At 40.5% G+C, this 26,609-nt stretch overlaps 1 protein-coding gene across 2 annotated transcripts; it reads right to left on the bottom strand.

The window, feature by feature from the left end:
* Positions 1 to 6,738: 6,738 nt before the first annotated feature.
* On the bottom strand, positions 6,739 to 25,415 carry LOC129157145 (zinc finger protein 345-like). Of its 2 annotated transcripts, XM_070547995.1 has the most exons (4): positions 25,090 to 25,228; positions 22,828 to 23,081; positions 22,463 to 22,625; positions 6,739 to 8,852 (listed from the first exon to the last, which is right to left on the bottom strand). In XM_070547995.1, exons 3-4 carry the CDS (start codon positions 22,509 to 22,511, stop codon positions 7,165 to 7,167), a joined length of 1,737 nt encoding a protein of 578 aa, XP_070404096.1. In that variant the 5' UTR covers positions 22,512 to 22,625; positions 22,828 to 23,081; positions 25,090 to 25,228; the 3' UTR covers positions 6,739 to 7,164. The 2 variants fall into 2 exon arrangements, with proteins under 2 accessions (XP_070404096.1, XP_070404095.1); XM_070547994.1 differs by lacking the exons at positions 22,463 to 22,625; positions 22,828 to 23,081 and having other exon boundaries at positions 25,090 to 25,415.
* Between the last annotated feature and the right edge of the window lie 1,194 nt (positions 25,416 to 26,609).

Below are 26,609 nucleotides of genomic sequence, written 5' to 3'. Positions count from 1 at the left end.
GATGTCACAAACGATGAACGAGGGGTCAAAAGGAAAAGAAAGACAAAAACAAACACAAGGGCAGAAACCAATAAAACCGGTTAAAGAAAAAATCAGCTCAAGATTTAAGAGTGGTTTGGTTTTTGTAATGAAGCGCGTTTCATTCAAAAAAGGAACAAGTGCTGCATGGCTCAGAGGCTTACCAGCAACTGCTTCCTCCTTAATAACAAATTTTGCTTTCTGTTGTTATGCTTGTGCATCCTCCCTCCGTTTTCTAAACTGTAATGCCAGAGATGACAACTAAAATGTTTGATAGAGAACTGCTAGTCAGTTTCATGTCTGCTTTAGGCTGTGGTCATGAATACAGCACCTAAATATATTCTATAGTGTTGAAATACAGAATTGCTAGAAGTCTGATAACCAGCAAGAACTCAATAACTGAAAACATAAAATAAAGCTTCACCCTTTAAATCGACACACTTAGTCATATGGAACGAGGATGGTTTCAATTTACAAAGACCACAGGAAACCTTCAAAATAAAATCCTCAGCATAAATAAAAGAAAACATATTTTCCAACAAATAACACATATTTTCTGACAACCTAAGGATTAGTGTTCTATGCAGCTGGTCGACCATGCTACTATGAAGACATCTCCCCATAAGCTTTTCTGCATTAATTTTAGGTCAGAAAATGCTAAATCACCTTGGAACAACATCGTGTTCCCAGTGTTTCTATTCTTTTCCGACGTGTATACACTGTTAGGGTTACCCTAACCCTATACACTGAAGTCAGCTGGAGGATTTTCCTTACAATCCTCTGAAGGGTCCGCCCTTCGCTGACTGATACAAGGATGCAACACTCCAAATTACCAAAGGGGACCACCCCTCTAACTTCAAGTTACCCAATCTGTGTACACATACATATTTATGCCCAATAAGTAATTTGGATTTTAATCTCACCAGATCAATCACCTCAGGGAGACTGCATCTCCCACAAATACACACCCTACTGTTCTCACAGTCTCACGAACATGATGATTTGGGAGGGAAAGCAAAAACTCAACAAAAATTAGCTATTTATAAAAGCCCAAACCAAAAATGGACATTACAGCTGATATGTCCTTAATGTATACTAATGAAACCTTCACACAAATTACACTGCATTTTTACAAACGGGAGCAGCGAGACAGCCGCATTGCTGTTAGTCAGTCAGAGGCAAGATGTTCCTACATCATGATTATTAATGAGTCAGACTCCAAATCCTGCCATTTTCCACCCACTCTTCCGACTAACCTTTACTTCTTGAAACAGGAGAGCTTTTTTTTCTACAGAAACGTTCTCACAAGGCATTCATTCATACTGTACCCCAAGAGATTTACTGTAAAATAAACTTTAAAAAATGTATAAAAAACAAAACCTCGACTAAATTTTAATGTAGAAAAAGCTTTAATAACAGCACACTTGTGAATAAAATCTCAAGTGTGAATTTTCATATAAGAAGTTAGCAGTAGCTAATACCAGTAATGGTCAACAGCCTGATGAGGAAGAAAGTACTTCTGTGGAACAACAGGTGGTAACCTTCCTCAACAGGTGGTAACCTTCCTCAAGACGAAGGCTGTTGAAGTGGACTCTTGTAACACTGAAGCATGTCACCTGCTGTCTCGAAGGAGTAACAGTGAAAAACAAGCTGTGATCATAAGATTTGCCAATAGGAAGCACAAAATGGCTCTCATCAAACAAGGTAAAAAGCTGAAAGGAACCAATGTCTACATGAACGATCATCTCACAAAACAGAACGCAGATATTGCAAGAAAGGCTAGATACCTCAAAGAAGAAGGAAAAATTCAACATACACGGACTTCAAACTGTAAAATATATATCAAACTGAAGGGAACTCCTGAACAAGCGAATGTGTTGCATATCAGGAATATGGAGGAGTTGGACAAGTATTAAACCAATGGAGGTATGATGACATACAAACTGAGATAAATCTTATGGTGGACTCACAATCAACTGATTCAATAGTTACTAATTCTGATCATGTTAATCTGGCTAGTCAGGATACAGATTTTGAGATTTTTCAGTACACTGAATACAATTTTATGGACATGGAAAGTGACTTGGATCCAGAAAATAATTTTCTTTCAAGGATCTCTTCTTGTAGCAAGTATTACACAGATGATCAGTTTAACAAGCTTATAAAGGCTGAGGACAAGTTTTCCATAATTCACTTTAATAGTAGGAGTATTTATGCCAATTTTAATAGAATTAAAGAATATTTGGATGACATCAATGGCACATTTAGCGTAATAGCAATATCAGAAACATGGCGGAAGGATGATTGTGACCTTAGCTTTGAATTGGATGGCTATGAAGCCAATTATATTAATAGACAAAATAAGAGTGGAGGAAGTGTTGCACTATATGTTGATAAGAATTTAAATTACAAAGTTGTAAAAAAAATGTCATTTTCAGTTGATAATTTATTAGAGTGTATATCTATAGAAATATCAAAGTCTAATTGACAAACATTGTTGTCAGTTGTGTATACAGGGCACCTGGGTCTGATATGCATGCCTTTTTAAAATGGTTTGAGGGAACCTATTCAACACTTCAGAACAATCTTCATTTGTGGTGACTTTAACATTGATCTCCTAAATCCTAACAAATTGAAGCAAATAGATGAATTTATTAATACAGCATATAGTTTAAGCCTTTACCCGACAATTACTAAACCAACTAGAGTAACTTCACACTGTGCAACATTAATTGATAATATACTAACAAATAACATAGAGAATAATATAATAAGTGGTCTCTTAGTTAATGATATTACTGACCACTTACCCATTTTTATAATTTATGATGATAATTATAGGAATAATAATCCAGGTAATAGTATAAGGTACAGACGCATACGAACAGTTAATACAACTAATGCCTTCAAGAACAAATTGATAAGACAGACATGGGAGGAAGTGTACCAGCAAACTGATGTTGACAAGGCTTATGAGACCTTTGTAAGAATATTTATTTCATTGTATGATAAGAATTGTCCCTTAACAAAATGTAGTAGCTCAAACACAAGGGATAATCAACCGTGGATGACGAAGGGGATAAAGTGTGCCTGCAAAAAGAAAAATAATTTGTACAGGTTGTTTATAAATAAAAAAACTCCAGAAGCTGAACATAAATATAAAATTAATAAGAATAAGCTTACCAATATAATAAGAAAATGTAAAAAGGAGTATTATTATAAAAGTTTGAATAATGCTAAACATGATATTAGAGAAGTGTGGAAAATATTAAATAATGTAGTTCGACCAAATTTAGGTAATGATAAATTTCCGAAATATTTTGTTGAAAACAGTATTGCAAAACATGATTATGGTGATGTGGCTGATAGCTTCAATAAATTCTTTGTAAATATAGGGCCGTCATTGGCAGAAAACATATCTAGCTCTTCAACATCACATACACCATTCTTAAAACAAATCAAACCTAATCCTCATTCCATGTTTCTTTCAGCTGTAGAGGAACAAGAAATAATACAAATTGTAAAAACATGTAAAGTTAAAACATCAACTGACAGTCATGGCATTGACATGATGACGGTAAAAAAGGTGATAGAAGGAATTTCAAAACCACTTGCATATATTTGCAATTTATCTTTTCAATCAGGTGTATTCCCAAAATTAATGAAAGTTGCAAAAGTTATACCAATATATAAAACTGGGGATAAGCATCAATTTACGAACTATAGGCCAATTTCATTGCTTCCACAATTTTCCAAGATTCTTGAAAAATTGTTTAATAATCGACTCGAAATATTTTTGGATAAATACAAGATAATTTCAGACTGTCAGTATGGATTTAGACCGAATAGTTCAACATCACTAGCTCTGGTGCATTCTGTGGAAGAAATTGCAACGTCAATTGATCAGAAGAAACATGTTCTAGGGATATTTATTGATTTAAAAAAGGCTTTTGATACAGTTAATCATAAAATGTTACTTGAAAAGGTAGAGAGGTATGGGATTAGGGGTGTAGTGTTGAGCTGGTTGACAAGCTATCTACAACAGAGGAGACAGTTTGTGAAATTTGGAGAATGTTCATCTACATGGTTGGACATTGTTTGTGGAGTACCACAGGGGTCTGTGTTGGGTCCAAAATTATTTTTATTATATATTAATGATTTGAGTAATGTAACAAATACACTGACATTTGTTTTGTTTGCCGATGATACCACTATTTTCTGTGCAGGAGATAATATTAGCGAGTTAGAAAGGATGGTCCAAATTGAAATGTGCGTCATCAAAGAGTGGTTTATTGAAAATAAGCTTACATTAAATATAGCAAAAACAAAATGTATGTTGTTTGGTATGGTTAATAAAACTGAGGTTAAGCTGCAAATAGATGGATGTGAAATTGAGCAAGTAACAGAACATAAGTTCCTTGGAATAGTAATTGATAATAAATTAAGTTGGAAACCACAAATTAAACATGTATATAATAAGGTTGCGAGAAGCATCTACATTATGAATAAAGCTCGGCAGTACTTGGATTATAAATCACTCCATATCCTTTATTATTCATTGATTTATCCCTATCTTATTTACTGTGTAGAGGTATGGGGTAACACTTATAAAACATCTACAGGTGCTGGCCAGTAAATTAGAATATCATCAAAAGGTTGAAAATATTTCAGTAATTCCATTCAAAACGTGAAACTTGTACATTATATTCATGCAATGCACACAGACCAATGTATTTCCAATGTTCATTACATTTAAATTTGATATTCATAAGTGACAACTAATGAAAACTCCAAATTTGGTATCTCAAAAAATTAGAATATTCTGAAAAGGCTGAATATAGAAGACACCTGCTGCCACTCTAATCAGCTGATTTACTCAAAACACCTGCAAAGGCCTTTAAAAGGTCCCTCAGTCTTGTTTTGAAGGCACCACAATCATGGGGAAGACTTCTGACTTAACAGCTGTCCAAAAGACAATCATTGACACCTTGCACAAGGAGGGCAAGACACAAAAGGTGATTGCTAAAGAAGCTGGCTGTTCGCAGAGCTCTGTGTCCAAGCACATTAACAGACAGGCGAAGGGACGGAAAAAATGTGGTAGAAAAAAGTGTACAAGCTCTAGGGATAACCGCACCCTGCAGAGAATTGTGACGACAAACCCATTCAAAAATGTGGGGGAGATCCACAAAGAGTGGACTGCAGCTGGAGTCAGCGCTTCAAGAACCACCACGAGGAGACTCATGAAAGACATGGGATTCAGGTGTCGCATTCCGTGTGTCAAGCCACTCTTGAACAAGAAACAGCGCAAGAAGCGTCTCGCCTGGGCCAAGGACAAAAAGGACTGGACTGATGCTGAGTGGTCCAAAGTTATGTTTTCTGATGAAAGCAAGTTCTGCATTTCCTTTGGAAATCAAGGACCCAGAGTCTGGAGGAAGAGCGGAGAAGCACAGAATCCACGTTGCATGAGGTCCAGTGTAAAGTTTCCACCGTCAGTGATGGTGTGGGGTGCCATGTCATCTGCCGGTGTTGGCCCACTCTGTTTCCTGAGGTCCAGGGTCAATGCAGCCGTCTACCAGGAAGTTTTAGAGCACTTCATGCTTCCTGCTGCTGACCAACTTTATGGGGATGCAGACTTCACCTTTCAACAGGACTTGGCACCTGCACACAGTGCCAAAACCACCAGCACCTGGTTCAAGGACCATGGTATCCCTGTCCTTGATTGGCCAGCAAACTCGCCTGACCTTAACCCCATAGAAAATCTATGGGGTATTGTGAAGCGGAGGATGCAATACGCTAGACCCAACAATGCAGAGGAGCTGAAGACGACTATCAGAGCAACCTGGGCTCTCATAACACCTGAGCAGTGCCACAGACTGATCGAGTCCATGCCACGCCGCATTACTGCAGTTATTGAGGCAAAAGGAGCCCCGACTAAGTATTGAGTGCTATACATGCACATTCTTTTCATGTTCATTCTTTTCAGTTGGCCAACATTAGAGAAACAAACATTTTTTCATTGGCCTTTAGAATATTCTAATTTTCTGAGATACCAGATTTGATGTTTTCATTGGTTGTCACCTATAAATATCAAAATTAAACGTAATAAACATCGGAAATACATTGGTCTGTGTGCATTGCATGAATATAATGTACAAGTTTCACGTTTTGAATGGAATTACTGAAATATTTTCAACCTTTTGATGATATTCTAATTTACTGGCCAGCACCTGTATTGTACCCTTGTCTATCATACAGAAAAGAGCCCTGAGAGTCGTCCACAATGTTAGATTTAGAGACCACACTAATCCGTTATTTATATATTCTAAAATACTAAAATTTAAAGATTTAATTCAGTTATATACAGCGACATTCATGTTTAAAGTGCATAGGAAATTATTACCACACAAATTATTAATGCTATTTATAAAACCAGATAACGTATATAATTTCAGATACAAACTTAACTTTAGGCATACATATTTTAGAACAACAATAAAGTCATTTTGTATTTCTGTTACGGGTGTAAGAGTTTGGAATAAGCTAAGTGAGGATCTAAAGCAAAGTCCCTCATTGCATAAGTTTAAAGAGAAGTATAAAAAAATTATACTAATCAATTACATGGAGGAGGAGGAAAAGTAGTAAGGGTGTTGCATTTGATTGTAATTGTCTATTGTTGGTGAACTGGGAGCTGTGAACATGGCGGGGGGGGGGGGGGGGGGGGGGGGGTTGGTTTGAAACATGAGAAAATGTAAATTTGGTCTGTGTGATTGAGGATAAAACATGTTATAGGAAAAAGGCAATGACACTCAGTGTAGGGAAAATATATATATATTTTTGTTTTGTCTTTCTTGAAATTTGATTTGGGGGGGATTATATAAGCTACCAGAGCTTCGTTCCCTTCCCATTGAACATGTTCTACATGTGTATATGTATATGTATATATATATATATATGTATATATATATATATATATATATATATGTATGTGTGTATGTGTATATATGCATATACATATGTGTGGGTTTCTTTTTGGATACTTTTTGAATGCTTTGGGTTGTCTATTGATTTGCATGCATGTTCAATAAAGAAAGAAAGAAAGAAAATGTCTGGTTGAATCTCCTACAGAACAAACATGGAAAAGACATTTCACATGTGTTGAGTTCTCATGTGATTAATCAAAGCAACACGCTGTGTGAAACATTTACTACAACTTTCACATGGATATGGCTTCTCACCTGTGTGAGTTCTCATGTGTTTAGTCAAGTGACTACTCTGACTAAAACATTTACCACAAGTTTTACATGGATATGGCTTCTCACCTGTGTGAGTTCTCATGTGTTTAGTCAAGTTACCAATGACACCAAAACATTTACCACAACTTTTACATTGAAATGGCTTCTCACCTGTGTGAGTTCTCATGTGTGTAGTCAAGCTACCACTCTCACTAAAACATTTACCACAACTTTTACATTGAAATGGCTTCTCACCTGTGTGAGTTCTCATGTGTGTAGTCAAGCTACCACTCTCACTAAAATATTTACCACAACTTTTACATTGAAATGGCTTCTCACCTGTGTGAGTTCTCATGTGTGTAGTCAAGCTACCACTCTCACTAAAATATTTACCACAACTTTTACATTGAAATGGCTTCTCACCTGTGTGAGTTCTCATGTGTGTAGTCAAGTGACCACTGAAACTAAAACATTTACCACAACTTTTACATTGAAATGGCTTCTCACCTGTGTGAGTTCTCACGTGTGTAGTCAAGTTACTACTCTCACTAAAACATTTACCACAAGTTTTACATTGAAATGGCTTATCACCTGTGTGAGTTCTCATGTGTGTAGTCAAGGAACTACTGCGACTAAAACATTTACCACAAGTTTTACATGGATATGGCTTCTCACCTGTGTGAGTTCTCATGTGTGTAGTCAAGTTACCACTGAGACTAAAACATTTACTACAACTTTTACATTGAAATGGCTTCTCACCTGTGTGAGTTCTCATGTGTGTAGTCAAGCGACCACTGAGACTAAAACATTTACTACAACTTTTACATTGAAATGGCTTCTCACCTGTGTGAGTTCTCATGTGTTTAGTCAAGGCACTACTGCGACTAAAACATTTACCACAAGTTTTACATGGATATGGCTTCTCACCTGTGTGAGTTCTCATGTGTGTAGTCAAGGAACTACTGCGACTAAAACATTTACCACAAGTTTTACATGGATATGGCTTCTCACCTGTGTGAGTTCTCATGTGTGTAGTTAAGTGACCACTGATGGTAAAACATTTACCACATGTTTTACATGGATATGGCTTCTCACCTGTGTGAGTTCTCATGTGAACATTTAAATACCACTTGTGACTGAAATATTTTCCACAGAGCTCACACGAAAATGGCCTTTCACCTCTGTGAGCCCTCTTCTGCCTTTTAAGCTTTTGACCATTTACACTGTCTCTATGATGTTTGGTTTTTTGACGTCTTTTGTTACATGTCAGTTCTTCATTGCCCTTTGATTCTGAGTTTTTTTTCCTGCATCCACCCTGATCTTGGTTCTCAGCTTCTGTAGAACTCTGACACAATGGTTGGGTCCTGTTCTGTTCTGGTTCATGGCAGTCTGTTTCTTCAGAAGAAGTCTCCATGAAGTTAATATTTTCCTGCTTCAGAAGGAACTGCCCTTCATGCTGTTGGCTACAGAGTTCCTGCTGGACTTTCTTGATCAGTGGAGGTTCTGGTTCCTCCTGGTCCAAACTGGAGGTCGACTCCTGGTTAAAGAGCTGCTGGTCAGTCAGAACCTTCTCTTTTTCCCAAACTTGATGCTGTGGAGGTTCTGGACAGGATAAAAGAAAATGTAGATTAATGTGATAAAAAATAAATCTCATTTTATTTTAAACTGTTCCAAATAAAGATGTTTGGAAAATAATGAGACCTCAGAATAGCTCTTACTTAAAGAAAATAAACATTGAACAACCACAAAGATCTGTTTATGGCCGCAGGCTAGGAATGCCCCGTGGCCCCCAGCTGCATTCTGGCGGGACCAATCACAGGTCTCTATTGGGGTTTCAAACCCATAGAGCACTGTGACTGTTCCACAATGGTGCATCAATTACAGCGCTCTTTTGGCTTTGTGGGCCAATCAAGGTGCTCTATTGGTTTGGTGGGTGGGATGATGCGACGTAGGTAAACAAGATGGCTACAGCTTATTTGGAACGACTTTTACATCAATTTTGGACTATTTGAACTTGGGCTTTATTAGAATCAGGAGCAGATAGATGTGTTTAAGTCTTATTTTTAGAAAAATTATGTACTTTTGCCTTCTTCAACAGTGGACTGCCTATTTGACTGACATGCGTTGCAGTGGGTACGTCCCGTTGTTTACTGTCCAGTAGCATGCAGTGATCGTTTGAAAGACAAAGGTAGAAACAGCCCCACGACCGAGAGCCATCCCTGGAACGTTTCCTGACAGATATATTTATTTAGTCTGGCTTGCCAGGCTAAGGCATCACACTACTACAGTTTGCTTTTACAGATCTTTCCTCATTCTAGAAAAACTGCACCAGATAATCTGTTTATCATTTCTTTTCTATTTTACACTAAAAACCAACATGGAATGTTTTTTTCTGTTTTGGAAAAGGTGTTAATATTATCAAATTTTGTCTTGGAAAACACATCTGAATATAATTTTAATAAACTTCTTATAATATAATTCTTCCGGCACTCGTAGAACACAGACACATCTCCACTCCTCTCCCTCATGTTTATCCTACGGCTCTCATCCTGTCTGTCAGAGTGCTTCTCTGCATTCCTCCTAAAATCTCAAGATTGTTAATAAATCAAGTATTTGGTTAGCTGATCGTTCAACGTGATTGACAAAATTTTTTATTACAATAACAACAGATGGTGGGGCTTGAGTCGGAAAAGAGTAGAATGCCTTCTCCGGGTCAGGGATGAGATCCTGCCCCAAGTGGAGGAGTTTAAGTATCTCGGGGTCTTGTTCACGAGTGAGAGAAAGCTGAAGCATGGGATCGATACGCGGATTGGTGCTGCATCTGCAGTGATGCGGACGTTGTACTAGGGATGCACCGATCAACAATTTTTCACTTGGATCCGATTCCAATACCTGGATTTAGATATCTGCCGATACCGATATTATTCTGATACTAGAGGTCTGTTTGCTTTGAAATCATTATTATTATCATTATGGTTGATTTTATGAGGCTATAATAAACTCTTCTCTACAATCATGTATTTGTACTTGAGAAAGCTCTACGGGTAGGAGCCCAATAGCACCATGTCTCAAAAGGTAACTTAAGATAAGTATGAGATCACAAAATGTCCATCCTGAAAAATAAATATGCAACTGTAATGTTTCAAATGCATATTTATTAAATTTCAAGATAGGGTTACAAGATACTAGTGCAATATACACAATCAAAGAAACAACCCTGTCATATAAACTAAAAAGCCCATTTGTATCATCATTGTGTTTTACAGGGGAGCCAAAATGCTCCCACACATGCGACCTAAACGATGCAGGAAGTTTTTCAAGCTCCTCTCCTCCTCCACCCTCAGCACCACTGTGCGTTTCTCCTTTGCATGGAACAGGTAGCGCCTCCACCCTCCACACGGCCGATCTGCAAACTGTGTGGGTGTCAAATTGTATAGAGAGAGCTGAAAGGATTGCGGATTAATGAAGATCCATTGGTTGCACCCCTAGGGCGCGGCCATGATGTATCCCAAATGCGTGAACACAGGGGGAGGTGAACATCGGTATAAAAGACAAACAAAACTTGGGCACCACCCGGGTGGTAAGTCCTCAATTATTTACTGCACAACGAGAAATTTTACTGCCAATGGTGCTCAGGCGGTTTAAGTTTCCACACCTGCATTTTTGCAACCAATGGTTAAAAAAGAATTGTCATTTTTTTCATAGTTACTGTTGCTGGCTCTTGTTTTCCGATTGGGTAATATCACTACGAGGTAGGTTAAAGTATGTATGATTTGTGCCGATACCGTATCGGATTGGTATTGGTATCTGTCAATACTGAAGGATGCAATATCAGTATATTATCGGAAGTGAAATTAGTCGTATCGGGACATCCAGTGTTTCCCCTAGGAATTTTTCCAGCTGTGGTGGAGGTGGTGTTGGGGGGGGGGGGGATGACACGTCTCACCTTTCTGTTAATATTGTTTTATTTGATGCACTCTACTTAGAACTGCACCAATCCAGCGACTGCTGCATTTTAATAACTAGTATTAAAGGTGAATACACCAATATTTGCACAAGAATAATTTCTGTTTTAAACTCTCAGTGACACACTTTGCAGGGTGGATTTGGCATTTAATTTTTCTTGGCGTCTGGAAAAACATCTTCTTTTTCCCCCTTTATTTGACTCTATGCCCCCTTTATTTTGGTCCAAGATCATTACTGGGCTGGCCTTATTAAAAACGTTCTACACCCCTGCTTAGTAGACTTAATGAAGTATTTTTAAGCCAGTATAAAAATGACTGAAACACAAATTTACATATTTGGCATTACTGACCAATATTTTTTATTTAATTTATTTGTTAAGAACATCATGATGCATTACAGTGAACATTATAATAAGCTGGGCGGACACTGTGCGACTTTTTCACTCGTAACACAGCTTCAGCTCAAACTGTACGACTTCAGCGCAGGGTAGATCTCACGAGTCATGTGCTCACACTGTACGTCTGGTAGCAGTAGCGGTTTTAGGCACGGGCAGACAGGGCAGTTGCCCGGGGCGGCATTTTTTCATGACACAAAAGGGGCGCACAAGCGCGGAGTAAAAAAAAAAAAAGGAAATCTGCGCCGCACCGAGGTTTTCTATTATCTGTCATATGACAGTGTCTGGATTGGAAACAGCAAGTTGGCGCCCCCTGCAGCTGCAGGCGCTCCTGCTGACTGAGAACGTTCACGTGCACCGTGTGTCTATGAAGAACAGGAAGGGGAGGGGTGCGGCGGGGGAATTCACCTCTGCGTCTTTCCCAAATGAAATGAGCGGGCAGGGGCTGAATAAACTGTATTACCTGGCTAAAGTCAATCACATCTTAACGTTCTTCTATATTTCATTCATAATATCATAAACACAGGCCTATCATTCTTTCAGGTTTCTCTGAATTGTGTGAAATGGCCGAATAAAAAAAGGAAAAACAAAACGATTTTGTGGTCACCCCCCCATCAAGGTCAAATTGTTTAGTCCTGACTAAAGGAAACTTACTGAGTCAGGAGCCAAACAGAAGAGATGAACATAAAAAGGCTAAAACCACCAGGTGCCCCATTCAGGGGGAAAAAAAAGAAAAAAGAGGAGAAAGATAAAGGTATGTAGCTCTCATGATGCATGTTTTCAATTTTTTGAACCAGTTAACTGGGATTTTAACGGTTAAATGCGGTCAACTAATTGCTAACAGAGCTAACAGGGCTGAAATATTGAAACAAATATTCAAATGGTTCGAAAAAAGTCCTTGAATCGTTTTTTACTGATTCAAACTAGGATTTGTTAAATGCTCACTGCAGCCTGTGGCCTGCCTGAACAACAACAAACACATGTTGATCATGTTCACATAATTATAAATAAAACAACTCTACAAGCAGAAGAAAACTCCCCAGTCACCACTAACTATCCTGTTTATTTATTGCAGATGGCTGCACTGATTATTTTTTTACATGATTTGTTCTGTAAAAGTTGGCATTTTTGGTAGTCTACAGTTTTTTTATGTCAGTTTAAATTACAATTTCAGAGGCAATTCTAAAATATTATGGATCATGATAAAGATCTATTGGAGTTCTACCCCAACTTTTGGACTGCTCTGCCAGTCACTGTGGCTCAAGCTGAGAGGAGCTTTTCAAAACTTGATCAAGTCATACCTGAGGTCACCTATGTTTCAGGGGCGGCTCACTCACCTGGCTCTGATTAGTATCAATCACTCAGTAGGGGAGCAGATTTCATATGATGACATTATTGATGACGTTGCATCAAGGTTAGGTTTTAATTTTAGTTTGTGTTTTCTATTCTAAGTGCAATGCTGTAGTGATTATCTTTAGTTTGTTATGTGTGAAATATTTTTGCTATTTAGAATATTTATTATATATTATGTTCATATATTCTTAATATTTAGTTATTGTTTGTTTTTGTATATTTGATTCTATGTATTTTGATACAGTATATAATGTATATTGCTTTACATTCTGACAACTTCATAGTAATTAATGTAAATATGTGCAACTTAGAAAAATGAATGTTCAATAGTCGTTCTAATAAAACATGCCTGTTTGTAAAAAACATGCGTGTGTTCATGCAGGTGGGGTGGTGTGGTGGTGGTGGTGGGGGGGGGGGCGGTTGGGGGGGGGGGGGGGGCGCTCAAAGGGGGCCTCGCCCGGGGAGTAATTCAATGTAGAACCGCCACTGTCTGGTAGCAACACGTCGGACCTAAAAATATGCTAAAAATAGCAGTTTTTACACAACACGTCAGACTTTTTGGTTTTGCCTGTTGTCCTTTGGGAGTGCTGCAGGAGGACACACAGGGATTCATGGGGGTTGGATGAGGAAAACAAAATAAAGTAAATCTGTGTTTTGTGATCAGTTTAATTTCACATGAACACGACAAACACGCTTTCTTGACAATCTTGGTGAGTAAAAAAAATGTGTAGAAATAAAAACGAACAACGTGTGTTATTAGGGAAATAGCGGGTGAGCGGAGTTGATGCAGGATTGCGAATGCGCCGTGAGCGGTTCTGATACTTTTTGGGTCGCAGCCGCTCGCTGCGCTGCTTCAACCCTCATGAGGAACGAGATAAATACCAAACACTCCAGAAGTCCGTGCGAGTCACGATTGCTGATCGGTAGCTGGTCACGTGGTGTTAATCGCCTCTCGTAACCCCCTGTACACTACACGACGCTCAACGCTAAACTCGCCCCGATCTTGTGGATTCTCGCACGAGTGGAAAATCTGCTCAAAAAAGTGAAAAAGTCGCACAGTGTCCGCCCGGCTTTACTGTCTGTGTGTGTGTGTGCGTTGATGCCTGGGCCGAGCTGACGGAGCTCCCAGCTGCAGTTTTGTGTATAGGAAGGGGCGGGCGCTCTATCTGACTGCCCAATCACAGAGCGTGAAGACAGTCAGTTACCCAATGAGGATTTCATTCAGCACGATTACAGATATTTACGAGTTTTACACTCGTTTCTTGCTCGTATTCGTCAAAAATGCTTTATCCGTACGCTCATAGCTGTAACCACCCTGCCCTGCCTACTCCTCCTTGCTACCTGCCGGCTGTGATCACAAGCAACAACACAGTAGTTCCCGCTGCTTCTTCGGGAAATGGCGCAAAAAAAAACATCAATAAAACTTGGGATGTTGTAGGCGTGGCGGTGGGATTTCAGCCGTGGCGAGCCGCCACGGCTACGCCTACAGGTGCTGGCCAGTAAATTAGAATATCATCAAAAGGTTGAAAATATTTCAGTAATTCCATTCAAAACGTGAAACTTGTACATTATATTCATGCAATGCACACAGACCAATGTATTTCCGATGTTTATTACGTTTAATTTTGATATTTATAGGTGACAACCAATGAAAACATCAAATCTGGTATCTCAGAAAATTAGAATATTCTAAAGGCCAATGAAAAAATGTTTGTTTCTCTAATGTTGGCCAACTGAAAAGAATGAACATGAAAAGAATGTGCATGTATAGCACTCAATACTTAGTCGGGGCTCCTTTTGCCTCAATAACTGCAGTAATGCGGCGTGGCATGGACTCGATCAGTCTGTGGCACTGCTCAGGTGTTATGAGAGCCCAGGTTGCTCTGATAGTCGTCTTCAGCTCCTCTGCATTGTTGGGTCTAGCGTATTGCATCCTCCGCTTCACAATACCCCATAGATTTTCTATGGGGTTAAGGTCAGGCGAGTTTGCTGGCCAATCAAGGACAGGGATACCATGGTCCTTGAACCAGGTGCTGGTGGTTTTGGCACTGTGTGCAGGTGCCAAGTCCTGTTGAAAGGTGAAGTCTGCATCCCCATAAAGTTGGTCAGCAGCAGGAAGCATGAAGTGCTCTAAAACTTCCTGGTAGACGGCTGAATTGACCCTGGACCTCAGGAAACAGAGTGGGCCAACACCGGCAGATGACATGGCACCCCACACCATCACTGACGGTGGAAACTTTACACTGGACCTCATGCAACATGGATTCTGTGCTTCTCCGCTCTTCCTCCAGACTCTGGGTCCTTGATTTCCAAAGGAAATGCAGAACTTGCTTTCATCAGAAAACATAACTTTGGACCACTCAGCATCAGTCCAGTCCTTTTTGTCCTTGGCCCAGGCGAGACGCTTCTTGCGCTGTTTCTTGTTCAAGAGTGGCTTGACACACGGAATGCGACACCTGAATCCCATGTCTTTCATGAGTCTCCTCGTGGTGGTTCTTGAAGCGCTGACTCCAGCTGCAGTCCACTCTTTGTGGATCTCCCCCACATTTTTGAATGGGTTTGTCGTCACAATTCTCTGCAGGGTGCGGTTATCCCTAGAGCTTGTACACTTTTTTCTACCACATTTTTTCCGTCCCTTCGCCTGTCTGTTAATGTGCTTGGACACAGAGCTCTGCGAACAGCCAGCTTCTTTAGCAATCACCTTTTGTGTCTTGCCCTCCTTGTGCAAGGTGTCAATGATTGTCTTTTGGACAGCTGTTAAGTCAGAAGTCTTCCCCATGATTGTGGTGCCTTCAAAACAAGACTGAGGGACCTTTTAAAGGCCTTTGCAGGTGTTTTGAGTAAATCAGCTGATTAGAGTGGCAGCAGGTGTCTTCTATATTCAGCCTTTTCAGAATATTCTAATTTTTTGAGATACCAAATTTGGAGTTTTCATTAGTTGTCACTTATGAATATCAAATTTAAATGTAATGAACATTGGAAATACATTGGTCTGTGTGCATTGCATGAATATAATGTACAAGTTTCACGTTTTGAATGGAATTACTGAAATATTTTCAACCTTTTGATGATATTCTAATTTACTGGCCAGCACCTGTATGTAAGGAAAACCCTGACATCCCTAGGTACCAGTAAATATTTCTTGTTACTACTACTTTAATGATACTTGGTTTTTGATGGCGGTAACTCAACAATACTTTGGTTCAAATTGAATTGGTATGAGGCTGAAACGACAGAGTACTGTCCAACAGAACACCAAGGCTCTTAACCTGATCCACACAGGAAACAGTGACATTCTCAAAGACTAAAGAGAAGCTGCCAGCCTTCCCCAGAGCAGATTTCGTACCCATGAGAAGCACCTCAGTTTTCTTAGGGTTAAGTCATAGGAAGTTCTTGGAAAACCATGACCTGAGTTCTGCCAGACATTCAGTGAGAGCTACTGGAGGAAGAAGAGTAGACGAAGAGGTGGAAACATAAAGATAAGTATCATCAGCATAACAATGAAATTGGAGCTTGAAATTCCTAAAAATAGCCCAGAGGGGAAGCAGATAAACTATAAAAAGAAGAGGGCCAAGTACTGAACCTTGAGAAACCCCTGAAGCGACACCAGATGGAGAGGAAGCAAAAGTCTTCATTTGAATGATGTGAGTCCTGTCAGAGAAATAAGAGTAGATGCCAACCTAGCCAACAGAGTGGAGTGAGAGATTGTATCTAAAGCAGCACTAAAATCCAAAAGAACCAGAATGGAAATTACTCCATAATCGGCTGCCATTAGCAAATTGTTAGGGTTATTTTGATGAGGACAGTTTCTGTACTGTGATGAGGACGGAAACCTGACTGAAACTGTTCGAATAGATTATTGCGAGTTAAATGTGAATGGAGCTGTGAAACTAGTTTTCTCCAGGATTTTTTAAAGAAAAGGGGGATTAGAAATGGGACTAAAACTATTTAGGTCATCTGGATCAGCCCCAGGTTTTTTCAGTATAGGGCTAATTATAGCTGACTTCAGTGACTGATGGACATCACCAGTAACAAGAGAGGAGTGGATAACAGATATAATTGGAAGCAAGGCCGACACAGAAGTTTTAAGTAAACTAGTAGGGATGGGATCCAGAAGACAAGTGGAAGATTTGGAGCTACGGATAAGGTCTGCAATCTGAAGCAGAAGGAAGCCCAAACTCTGAGAATGTGGAAGTCAGAGGAAAGTGTTCATCCGAGACAAAGACACCAGAGGGAGCCCACACCCTGGTGATTTTTTTGAATCTTTTCATTAAAAAATGCTATCAGCGAGTTACAAATTTCGACTGAATAACAGTGTGAGGGTAAAGAGTAAATCATGAATAAAACATTTGATAGTGTAGAAGAAACATCTTTTACATTATCTGATTTAGTAAGTATCTATAGAAGATAATAAAATGCTTTCAGGTCACCATCACCAAAAAGAAAATATTTTTCTTCCTTTGACTGGAGGCCTTCATAAACCTGCCTCCTTTCTATAGTCTGTTTATTGTTAAGTACACCGACACAAGGTCAAAAGATAAAACCCAACTTATCAAAAAAAGTCTAATTCATGATAACCTTTTACCCTGTTAAGCTAGGCATACACTGCAACTTTTCCACTTTTTTAAACCAATTTTCCCCTTGTGCGAGAACCTACAAGATCAGGGCGAATTTTGCGCTGAGCGTTGTGTAGTACACAGGGGGTAACGATACGCGATTAACACCACATGACCAGCTACACATCAGCAACCATGAGTTTGCATGGATTTTTGGCGTGTTTGATATTTTGCTCATCTGTTGTAAGCAGGGTCCGAAATTAAATTTTTTACTCACCGGCCAAGTTGGCCGGTAGATGATGAAAATCTACCGGCCAAGCATATCTTTTACCGGCCAAAATTCTAAATGATTTAGATCTACCTAAAGCATGTTATTCTATATTATGTTGATTCCAAACTGAGTGACAAAATAATTAAAACATCAATGAATAAGAAAAACAACTCTTTTGTCATTTTTACTATTTATTTATTTATTTTAGAGGTGTTTTTATGAACTCTTTCATTGAAATCTAGTCAGATTCCTTGTTTTCTCTGTCCATGAAGTCTGGCCTCCTGCTTCTGACACCGTCTTTGTGCCAAAGCATTACAGCCTCATTTGGGTCATAGTCCTTGATCTTTGGAGAACACAGCTGCACCATGAGAATATCTGAAAGTGTGTCAGGGTTGTCACAGTAACCGGTGTAGCAGTAAACCCCGGTAAAAAAGTTGACAATAATAATAACCGTCTTGTTTTTAAAAAAGAAAAAAATTATCTCGGTGGATTACCGTGGCTGCGGCGTAGGCGCGGTGACCCTTACCAGCCACCGTATCATTTGCTGAAGAAGCCGGTGACACATGCGCACTTAAGCACTCGGGACATTTATTATCCCTCAAAGAAGGAAGTATGGACATTTTTTGGATATTTGAAGAATGCCGAGGGACAGTTGATAGAAGACGGCTATACTTTTTGCAGCACACGCAGAAAAAGTGTCTGTGAAAGGCAGCAACGCTACGTGGCCAACAATGTAGCCATTGTCTCACGACTCCGCCATCTCCAGTTCGCCACTTTTCACAAAATCTTCTGGTTGCCACTGGTCCTGGTGGTTTTTCTTCCAGTTCGACGAGTTTTCTTTTGGAAGGCTGGCTGACTCCGGTTAAAAACCGCCACATTTCACCGCTAGTTTTAACACGAAGCTAACTGCTAACTTGATAAACTGATTGAATGGGATAGGTGGAAATGATGTTGGATGCGGCGTTCACGTTTCGCGTACGTTTGTGTACGTTGGATGCAGGCGGGAGGAGGATCAGAAATCCATGGAAGATGACTGATAAACATAACTAATTTGGTGCAAACATTTACTCGCCAGGTGGCAGGTAGAGCTAAAAAATTTACTCGCCAAATGGAGCAATTTGCTCGCATTTGGCGAGTGGTGAGTGTTAATTTCGGACCCTGGTTGTAAGGATATTGCATTGTTGAAGTGGCGCTGTGAGCGGCTAAGACCCAAAAAGTACCCGTAACGCTCACACCTCATGGACAAACATGTATCAGCATGGCTCGCCAGCTATTTCCCTAGTAACTCATTAACTGCCATTGATGACTAAAGTCTTCATTTTAAATCCATCCATTCACGGCCAATGACAACTTAAGTCATCATTTGCATTTTTTTACTGTGTGGGCATCGGAACGAGCCCCCGCACCGTGAAAACAAACATCTCAGCTCTAAAGCCGATCTTCATCTGCATAAGTCACACCTCACGTGACCAGGAAGCAGAAAATCCATGTGTTAGGAGATGGTTTTGGGCCGTTGCTGTAAAAAACGTGAGGCGCGAACCGGAAAAGCTTCTGCCGATCACAATTTGTCAACAGATTATGAAAGAACGGATAACGCTCGAAACGTGCAAATTCTTCCTGATGTAAGAGGTGAACCTACTCTTTCTTTTGGTAGTTCTGGGATCATCCTAGTGTGCAACGTTCTGTGACTCTTAAAAAAACAGTAAAAACGTTGAGAAACGCTGGCAGCGAAGGGCTTTACCGATCAGGAAAAGGCTGGCAGTGAATGAGTTAACACACGTTGGTCGTTTTTATTTATACACTTATTTAACGCACACAATGACAAGGATTGTCAACAACATGCGTTTGCCATGTTTATGTCAACTTAAACTGATCACAATAAATTGATTTACTTTTTTTCTTTCGTCTTCCTCATCCAACCACATAAATCCCTGTGCGTACTTCTACAGTACTCCTGAAGGACAACAGACATCAATAACAACACAAAAAGTATGGCGTGTTGTGTAAAAACCGCTATTTTCAGCATATTTTTGGGTTCGACGTGCTGCTACCAGCCGTACAGTGTGAGCAGTCGAGTCGCATCAGAGAACTGGGTTGTAGTGTGAGCTCATAACTCATAAGATTTGCTCTGCGAGGAAGTCATACAGTTTGAGCTGAAGCTGAGTACAAAGCTGTGGGAAGTAGGGGTGCTGAGGGTGCTGCAGCACCCCCTTGTGGATGACAAATTATATGCATGTTGGTATTCTATAAGGAAAAGTATTTTATTAAGTATTTTATAAGTACTGCAGCAATTTCCTAACACACACACGAAAACACACCAGACTCCATTTCTCAACAGTTTTGTTTCCAGCATTTGAACAGATTTGCATCTCCTCCCCCTGTGCGGGAGCGCAGCTTACTGATGCGCTCCAGCTTCGGCGCAGCGCACGCTCCTGTCCCCACAGATGAGCTTGTCCAAGCGCACTGCAGCAAAAACCCGTCACTACACACCTTATGCACTTTTTTCAGATATGCATTACCTTTTCACTTTTCTCTCATGTTTAACCCTCCCACCGTCCTAATGGGTGTGACCCCATGAGGAAAGTTGACCATTGCGCAGGGTTGATGGTTTATCCCATAGGGTTCATGTGGCAGGGGTGAGGAGTGGGCACCACCTCACCCCTGCCACGTGGATCTTAGGGATGGATTTAAAAATATGAAATAAAACAACAAAATGATGGGCCTGAAATGCCAGACTCTTGTTATAAAAGGCTCCATAATATGTATTATACTGGTGTTGTCTAGTTCCCCTTTTCCCATCTGATATTTATAGTTAGATATTTTATAAAAAGAACTGCCTGAACAAGTTAATTTAACAATCATTTGTGAACTTGTTCTTTTTTTTTGGTGAACGTAAACCAAACTCTCACTTATTTTTCCTGATGAATAATAAAGTGAGCTCTCATTCTGGCGTGTGAACGGGTTTATGAACGGCACTCTACAACGGTCTGAAAGCTCCAGATCTCCACGGAGCTAGTGGAACTTTCTAGTGGCCTGCCATACATGACTGATTAACATAAACTTTAGGGCTGCCACAAACGATTCATTTATAAGTCGACTAATGGCAAGTTTTGTTGACGATTAAGTCGACTAATTGTGTGTCATGCATTAAAGTACTGCAGCAATTTCCTAATGTTCTGATTTCTCTCACATATGGCAATAAAACATTCTAATTCTGAAGTTTAGCTTAATGCACTCACTACGCTGCTCTATATACCCATCATTAGCTTCTAGTTTGAAGTTACGTGCAATCTAAAAATAAAGACAAGTTTATTGCTTATCAAACAACTTTTAATTAACTTTGTTGTTGTAACATGTTAATACAAGTGCTACAATGTCAAATGGGTGTAAGCAACTAAAACTAAAACTAAAAAATGACTTGTGCTCACAAACTGAAATGTATCCAGCTAAAATAGTCACACAAGGTTCTGGTTTACAGTCAGGAAAGATAGCATTTTAACATGTTTAACATGAGAGCAGATGTTCCCAGCTTCAGAGAAGATCCGCTCAGATGGGGTGGAAGTGGCAGGGATGCACAGAAAAGATTTAGCCAGCTTAGAAAGTGTGGAGAAACAGCCTTCATTTTCACTCCACCATTTGAGAGGATCATCTCTCTCAGAAATTGCAGCTTCTCAAAGATACACCTTTACTTCCCCTCTCACTATCTGGACCCTTCTGTCCTGGGCATCTTCCTCCTCCTGCTCACTCTCATCATCACTTTCTGTATCGGACTGAAGGAGAGCATCCAGAGCAGACTTCTCAACTACACCTGAATCATCAGCCCTCTGCAGTTGTGTAAGCTCACCTGTTCCAGCTTTTGCTTCTTCTTTGACAGCAGGCACTTCAATGGTCCCTTGCACTCTGATGACATCTTCAGGAGCCAAAAATGTTAGCTTTTTGTATCTGGGGTCCAAGGCAGCTGCAAGAACAACTATGTTTTCTTTCCCTTCAAAAACTGTACAGATGTTTCCCCATCTCTGCTTTATCCCTTTTTCTGCATCTGCACTGGAAGATTTCCCTGAGCTTGTCTGAAATTGGCTGTGGTTTACAGACCGTGTCAGACCTTCGATGACCTGTGGAAGACCTGAAATGGTTGTGTACTGTTGACCACTAAGGTAAACAGAAGCGGTCTCAAAAGGCACCAACCCTTTCTTGAGTTCATCAAGCACTTCTCTGGCTTCAAGTCGATGTACTGCGTCCCTCTTGGTTTCACCTCAGGATCTGAAAGAGTGGCAGCGAGAGGCCATCGCTGTTCGAGGAGTCTGTCTATCATGTGGAATGTACTGTTCCATCTTGTGCTGACACCTTGGATCAGTGAATATTTTTTTCACATTCATTTGCTCCCGTTTCATCTTCAGCTTTGTACTTGCCAGCTCAACTTTGTTGAAGTGCTCCACTAGCTGCCTAGCAGCACATAATGCTCTGCTGATGCAGGTTTCTTTGAGAGCAGTGTTCATTAGGAGCTGGAGTGTGTGTCCAGCACAGCGGATAGAGGCCCAGGCATGTTTCTCTTCAAGCGGTCTCATTGCTGCTACCACATTAGACCCACTCTCATGAACTACTGCTTTAATTTTAACAGGCACGATTTCTAACTAAGCTAAAACCTCTTCAATCCAAGTCATTATATTTGTACCAGTGTGCCTCTCCTCTAGAGACATGGTGGAAAGGTTGAAGCTTTTCATGTTCCAATCGTTGCTCAGAAAATGGCAGGACACACCAAGGTACGCCTCTGTAGCACGGCTGGTTCACAAGTCAGCAGTCAGGGAACCATTCACAGCTCTGAGGGCCTGCATTACCTTAAAGATAAAATATATTAAAGTTAGTTCAGATGCCAAATTTATAAATGTTTTTTCAAATAAAGCATGTTAAGATATAACACAGAGAAAAAATATATACTATGCTTTAACTAATAATAGTTTCTTATCATAAAATGCATCAAAATCTACTATTATTTTTATGTGTCCAGAGACAGAGACAAAGACACACACACACACACACCTTCTGGAAGGTCGTCTCGTATTTCTCCTCCATCATGGTGGTGAAATGTGATCGGTCTGGTAGATAGTTTTCATAGTATTCTGGGTTGAACTTCTTGATCACATCTTTAAAACCTTGATCCCTGACCATGGACAGGGGTCTCATGTCCGTTACCAGCATGTTCAAAATGGTCAGGACGTTGGCTTGTTGAGGTGTGCACGTGGTTGGCATTGTAAGAAACTCGTCCATTGTAGAAGAAGAGCGATTTTTTAGCACTGTAACGTAGCGACATAAAATAAATCCTTATCGTTTGTAACATTAGAGCAAATATGTGACATTCAAACATGTTCTAAACATAATAAAATACAGTTGTTCCTAGACCTATGATAGTGTCACCTTACAGAGTTTGAACTCTACTCGCTTCTCATTTGTTTTCGTAAAATGCTCCCAAACCTTTGAGCTCCGTTGCCGACTCGTCATGATGTGTTATTTCTCCGGTGGTTGTGATTTGAATGCTGAGCTGGATTGCTAATATCGCGCATGCGTGCACAAACCTAAATGTTTTCCATGTCTCTGCTTCGGCACATCTGATTTACGTTGGCTCCTCAGGAGGACATCACATGCTTCAGATGCCTGTTAATCGCTTATTCCTTTAAGTCAGGTGTGTGGCAGCAGTTAAAAAGGCAACATGGAAAACAAACATGCAGGACAGTGTGCCCTGAGGACAGCAGGGTTGGGAAACACCGGACTAGATAAAGCCACCACCTATGATTTTCACATATTACTCATTGAAGATAAGATTTGTTATGCACACAGGTCTCTACACATTTCCATGTACTACTGATCCAACAGGAAAGTACCATGCCAGCAAATGGGGAGGGCCAAACTGAGAATAAAAACTAATAGAGATTCAGCCTTTTTGACCATCGACATATAAATATTGGACAGTGGGTTTCCATAGGCTCCAATAACACGTTTTTGAAGAAAAATGGGAGGTGGCCACCACCGCCATTTTGACCGTGTCACAGGTTCCGCCAAGCCCAGACAATTCCACAAAAAGGGAGAGAGGTGGAGCTGAGGGTGGGGCTGTAAGGCTGGGATCAACTGACAACACCCGGTCGAACTAGCTACAAGCTAACCTGAAGCTAACGCGGAGGTGGGAGCTAAGCTAACAGAAGTAGCAACCTAGCTACAACCGAAGTTAACTGTGCACAACACCAGAGCTTCTGAGCCAGAGATACGTCGGGCTGACCGCTGGGTAAAACTGCCACAAGCCGGCAGCCGCACGGCAGACAAGCGCCGCTGCGATCTGAGATGCGCAGAGCTGCCGCTGGGGAGAACCGGGTGGAAAGGTTTCCATCCCAGAGCTCCACAAGTCGGCAGACCGTGCAGCAGACAGAAGCCGCGATCAGACAGAGATGCGCCGAGCTGCGGGGAGAACCGGGTGGAAAACAGAGGTCTCCCGAGAGCTACACAAGCCGATAGTCGGAACCCAGCTCCAACCAACATGTTATATTTCAACCCATTTTCTAAAGTGCAGCATTATGTTAAATGCACTGGGTTTTACCCTATTACATTTAAATTTCATGGTTAAACAGTACATGTTAAAATCTAAGCTCAGCTTGGCAGTGACCTAAAATACATAAATATAATATTACTTACCAGGGGTCGCATAGTCTTGTTTGAACCGGTTTTTTTCAATGTTTTTTATACCAATTTAAATCCAACCCACTGAAAAATAATCATTTATGGATGCGTAGCTGTACACAAAAACTACCAGACACAAGAACAGTTTCTTTCCTTCAGCCATTTTTCTCCTGAATCTGTAGATTATTTTACCATCCATTTATTGTAGTTTTTAATACTTATTCAGTATGCTTATGGATATGTGTGTGTGTGTGTGTGGGGGGGGGGGGGGATGTATATATGTATATATGTGTGTGTGTAAACGAACATGTGTGTGGGTATACATGTTCTTATGTGTTTTTAGGTATTTTTACTCTCATTTATTGTGGTTGTTGTATGTTTTAGAGAGCGAACATCTACCGAAGACAAATTCCTTGTAAATGTACTTTTACTTTGCCAATAAATTTGAAATCTGAATCTGAACAAAGTAGTCTTCCTCCCCTGGGAGTAAAACATTAATAGCATAAAGTCCGCTAGCTGGAGATGATCTACACAAGAAAGCAGCTTTCTACACGCCTTAAATAATAACAGGACACGACTCCGGGTTAAATTATTGTCCCAGTCCGTCTCTGCACGAGTCCCGCTGGTGTTTCTTACCTGCTCCGTGTGAGCTGCTCCGTGGTTCCGAGCTCATATCCGACAGTCTACGCTGACCACCAAGCCCTTCCTCGAACTGGGCCAAGGCTTCTTCAACCTTTTTGATGATTTTTCTAGCAGTAGCTACTTGCTTGCTGACAAACTCCATCAGAGACTCTCCTGAATCCATGTTTAACCCAGAGACTCAAATATTCACCTCACACAACAAACAACTACAAGCTAACTTTGCTAACACTCCTTTACTTCTTCTTCTTCTTCCTGGTGGTGGTCAGCAATCAATGAACTTGTGAGTTATCGCCACCTGCTGGTCTGGAGTCTGAACAGAACGTCACCAATAAGCCTAGTGAACTAGACCAAATTCTTGCTTTGCAAAGATTGCTCTCTGTGAAAGAAACCTTCTAACAACTCATTGACGCAAAAGTAAAAAGTTTAAATAATACATTTATTTAGTCTGGCTTGCCAGGCTAATACTTATCCTCCTGACACCCAAATTTGTATTTGGTGTGATGTAAAAATAAAATTTAATAAAAAAATATTAACAGGTTTCCTAGAAAAAACAGAAACAAAACACATTTTAAACTTAATTTCTATATAAAATGGTTCTAAATATAAAAAAGGTCTAAATTGAAGAGAATAAAATATTCTAGTGCAAGAAGCCAATGTTCATATATGTGGACGCAGGGTCTCAAGGGGTTAAAGGTGGAATATGGAGCATTTTATTCAAAAGCTATATTTAACCCTCCCACTGTCCTCATGGGTGACCCCGCCAGGAAAGTTGACCATTGAACAGGGTTCATGGTTTATCCCTTGAGGTCCATGTGGCAGGGATGAGGCGTGAGCACCACTGAACTTGAAATGGTCATCCATGCCTTTATCTTCTCCCGTCTATATTACTGTAACACTCTTGTCACATGTTTTAACAAAAAAGCCCTTGACCGCCTTCAGGTGGTCCAGAACTCTGCAGCGAGGCTCCTAACTGCAGCAAACAGAAAAGCTCACATCACTCCTATTTTAATGTCTCTGCACTGGTTACCCATTAACTTTAGAATTCATTTTAGAATCCTGACTATTACTTTCAATGTGGTCAAGCTCCTCCCTAGATTACTGAACTGTTAAAGCCTTATGCTCCAACTCGAGCCCTCAGGTCCACACACCAGTGGAAGTTCCAAAGACCGTCACCTTATTGTGGTGGAGGAGTTTGAGTGTCCTAATGATCCTAGGAGCTATCCAGGAGGAACATGAAGGGTCCGGTGTGGATCGGGTGGCAGACCAAGGCGGGAGCCTTGGCGGTCCAATCCCCAGACAAGGAAACTGGTTGTTGGGACATGGAACGTCATCTCGCTGGCGGGGAAGGAGCAGGAGCTTGTGGCAGAGGTTGAGCGGTACCGGCTACATATAGTCGGACTCACCTCGACACATAGCATTGGCTCTGGAACCCAAGTCCTTAAGAAGGGTTGGACACTCTCCTTTGCTGGAGTCGCTCCGGGTGAGAGGCGGAGGGCTCTGGTTAGCTTTGTGTA

This window comes from Nothobranchius furzeri, chromosome 2 (assembly GCF_043380555.1).
Source record: "Nothobranchius furzeri strain GRZ-AD chromosome 2, NfurGRZ-RIMD1, whole genome shotgun sequence".
Classification (NCBI taxonomy): domain Eukaryota; kingdom Metazoa; phylum Chordata; class Actinopteri; order Cyprinodontiformes; family Nothobranchiidae; genus Nothobranchius; species Nothobranchius furzeri.
This window is presented reverse-complemented; position numbering and strand designations above follow the sequence as displayed.

Coding starts and splice junctions, on each gene's coding strand:
- LOC129157145 (XM_070547994.1), bottom strand. CDS start 25,258: ATGGATTCAGGAGAGTCTCTGATGGAGTTTGTCAGCAAGCAAGTAGCT. Junction 8,853..25,089: donor GAGCAGCTCACACGGAGCAG/GTAAGAAACACC, acceptor TATCCTGTCCAG/AACCTCCACAGCATCAAGTT.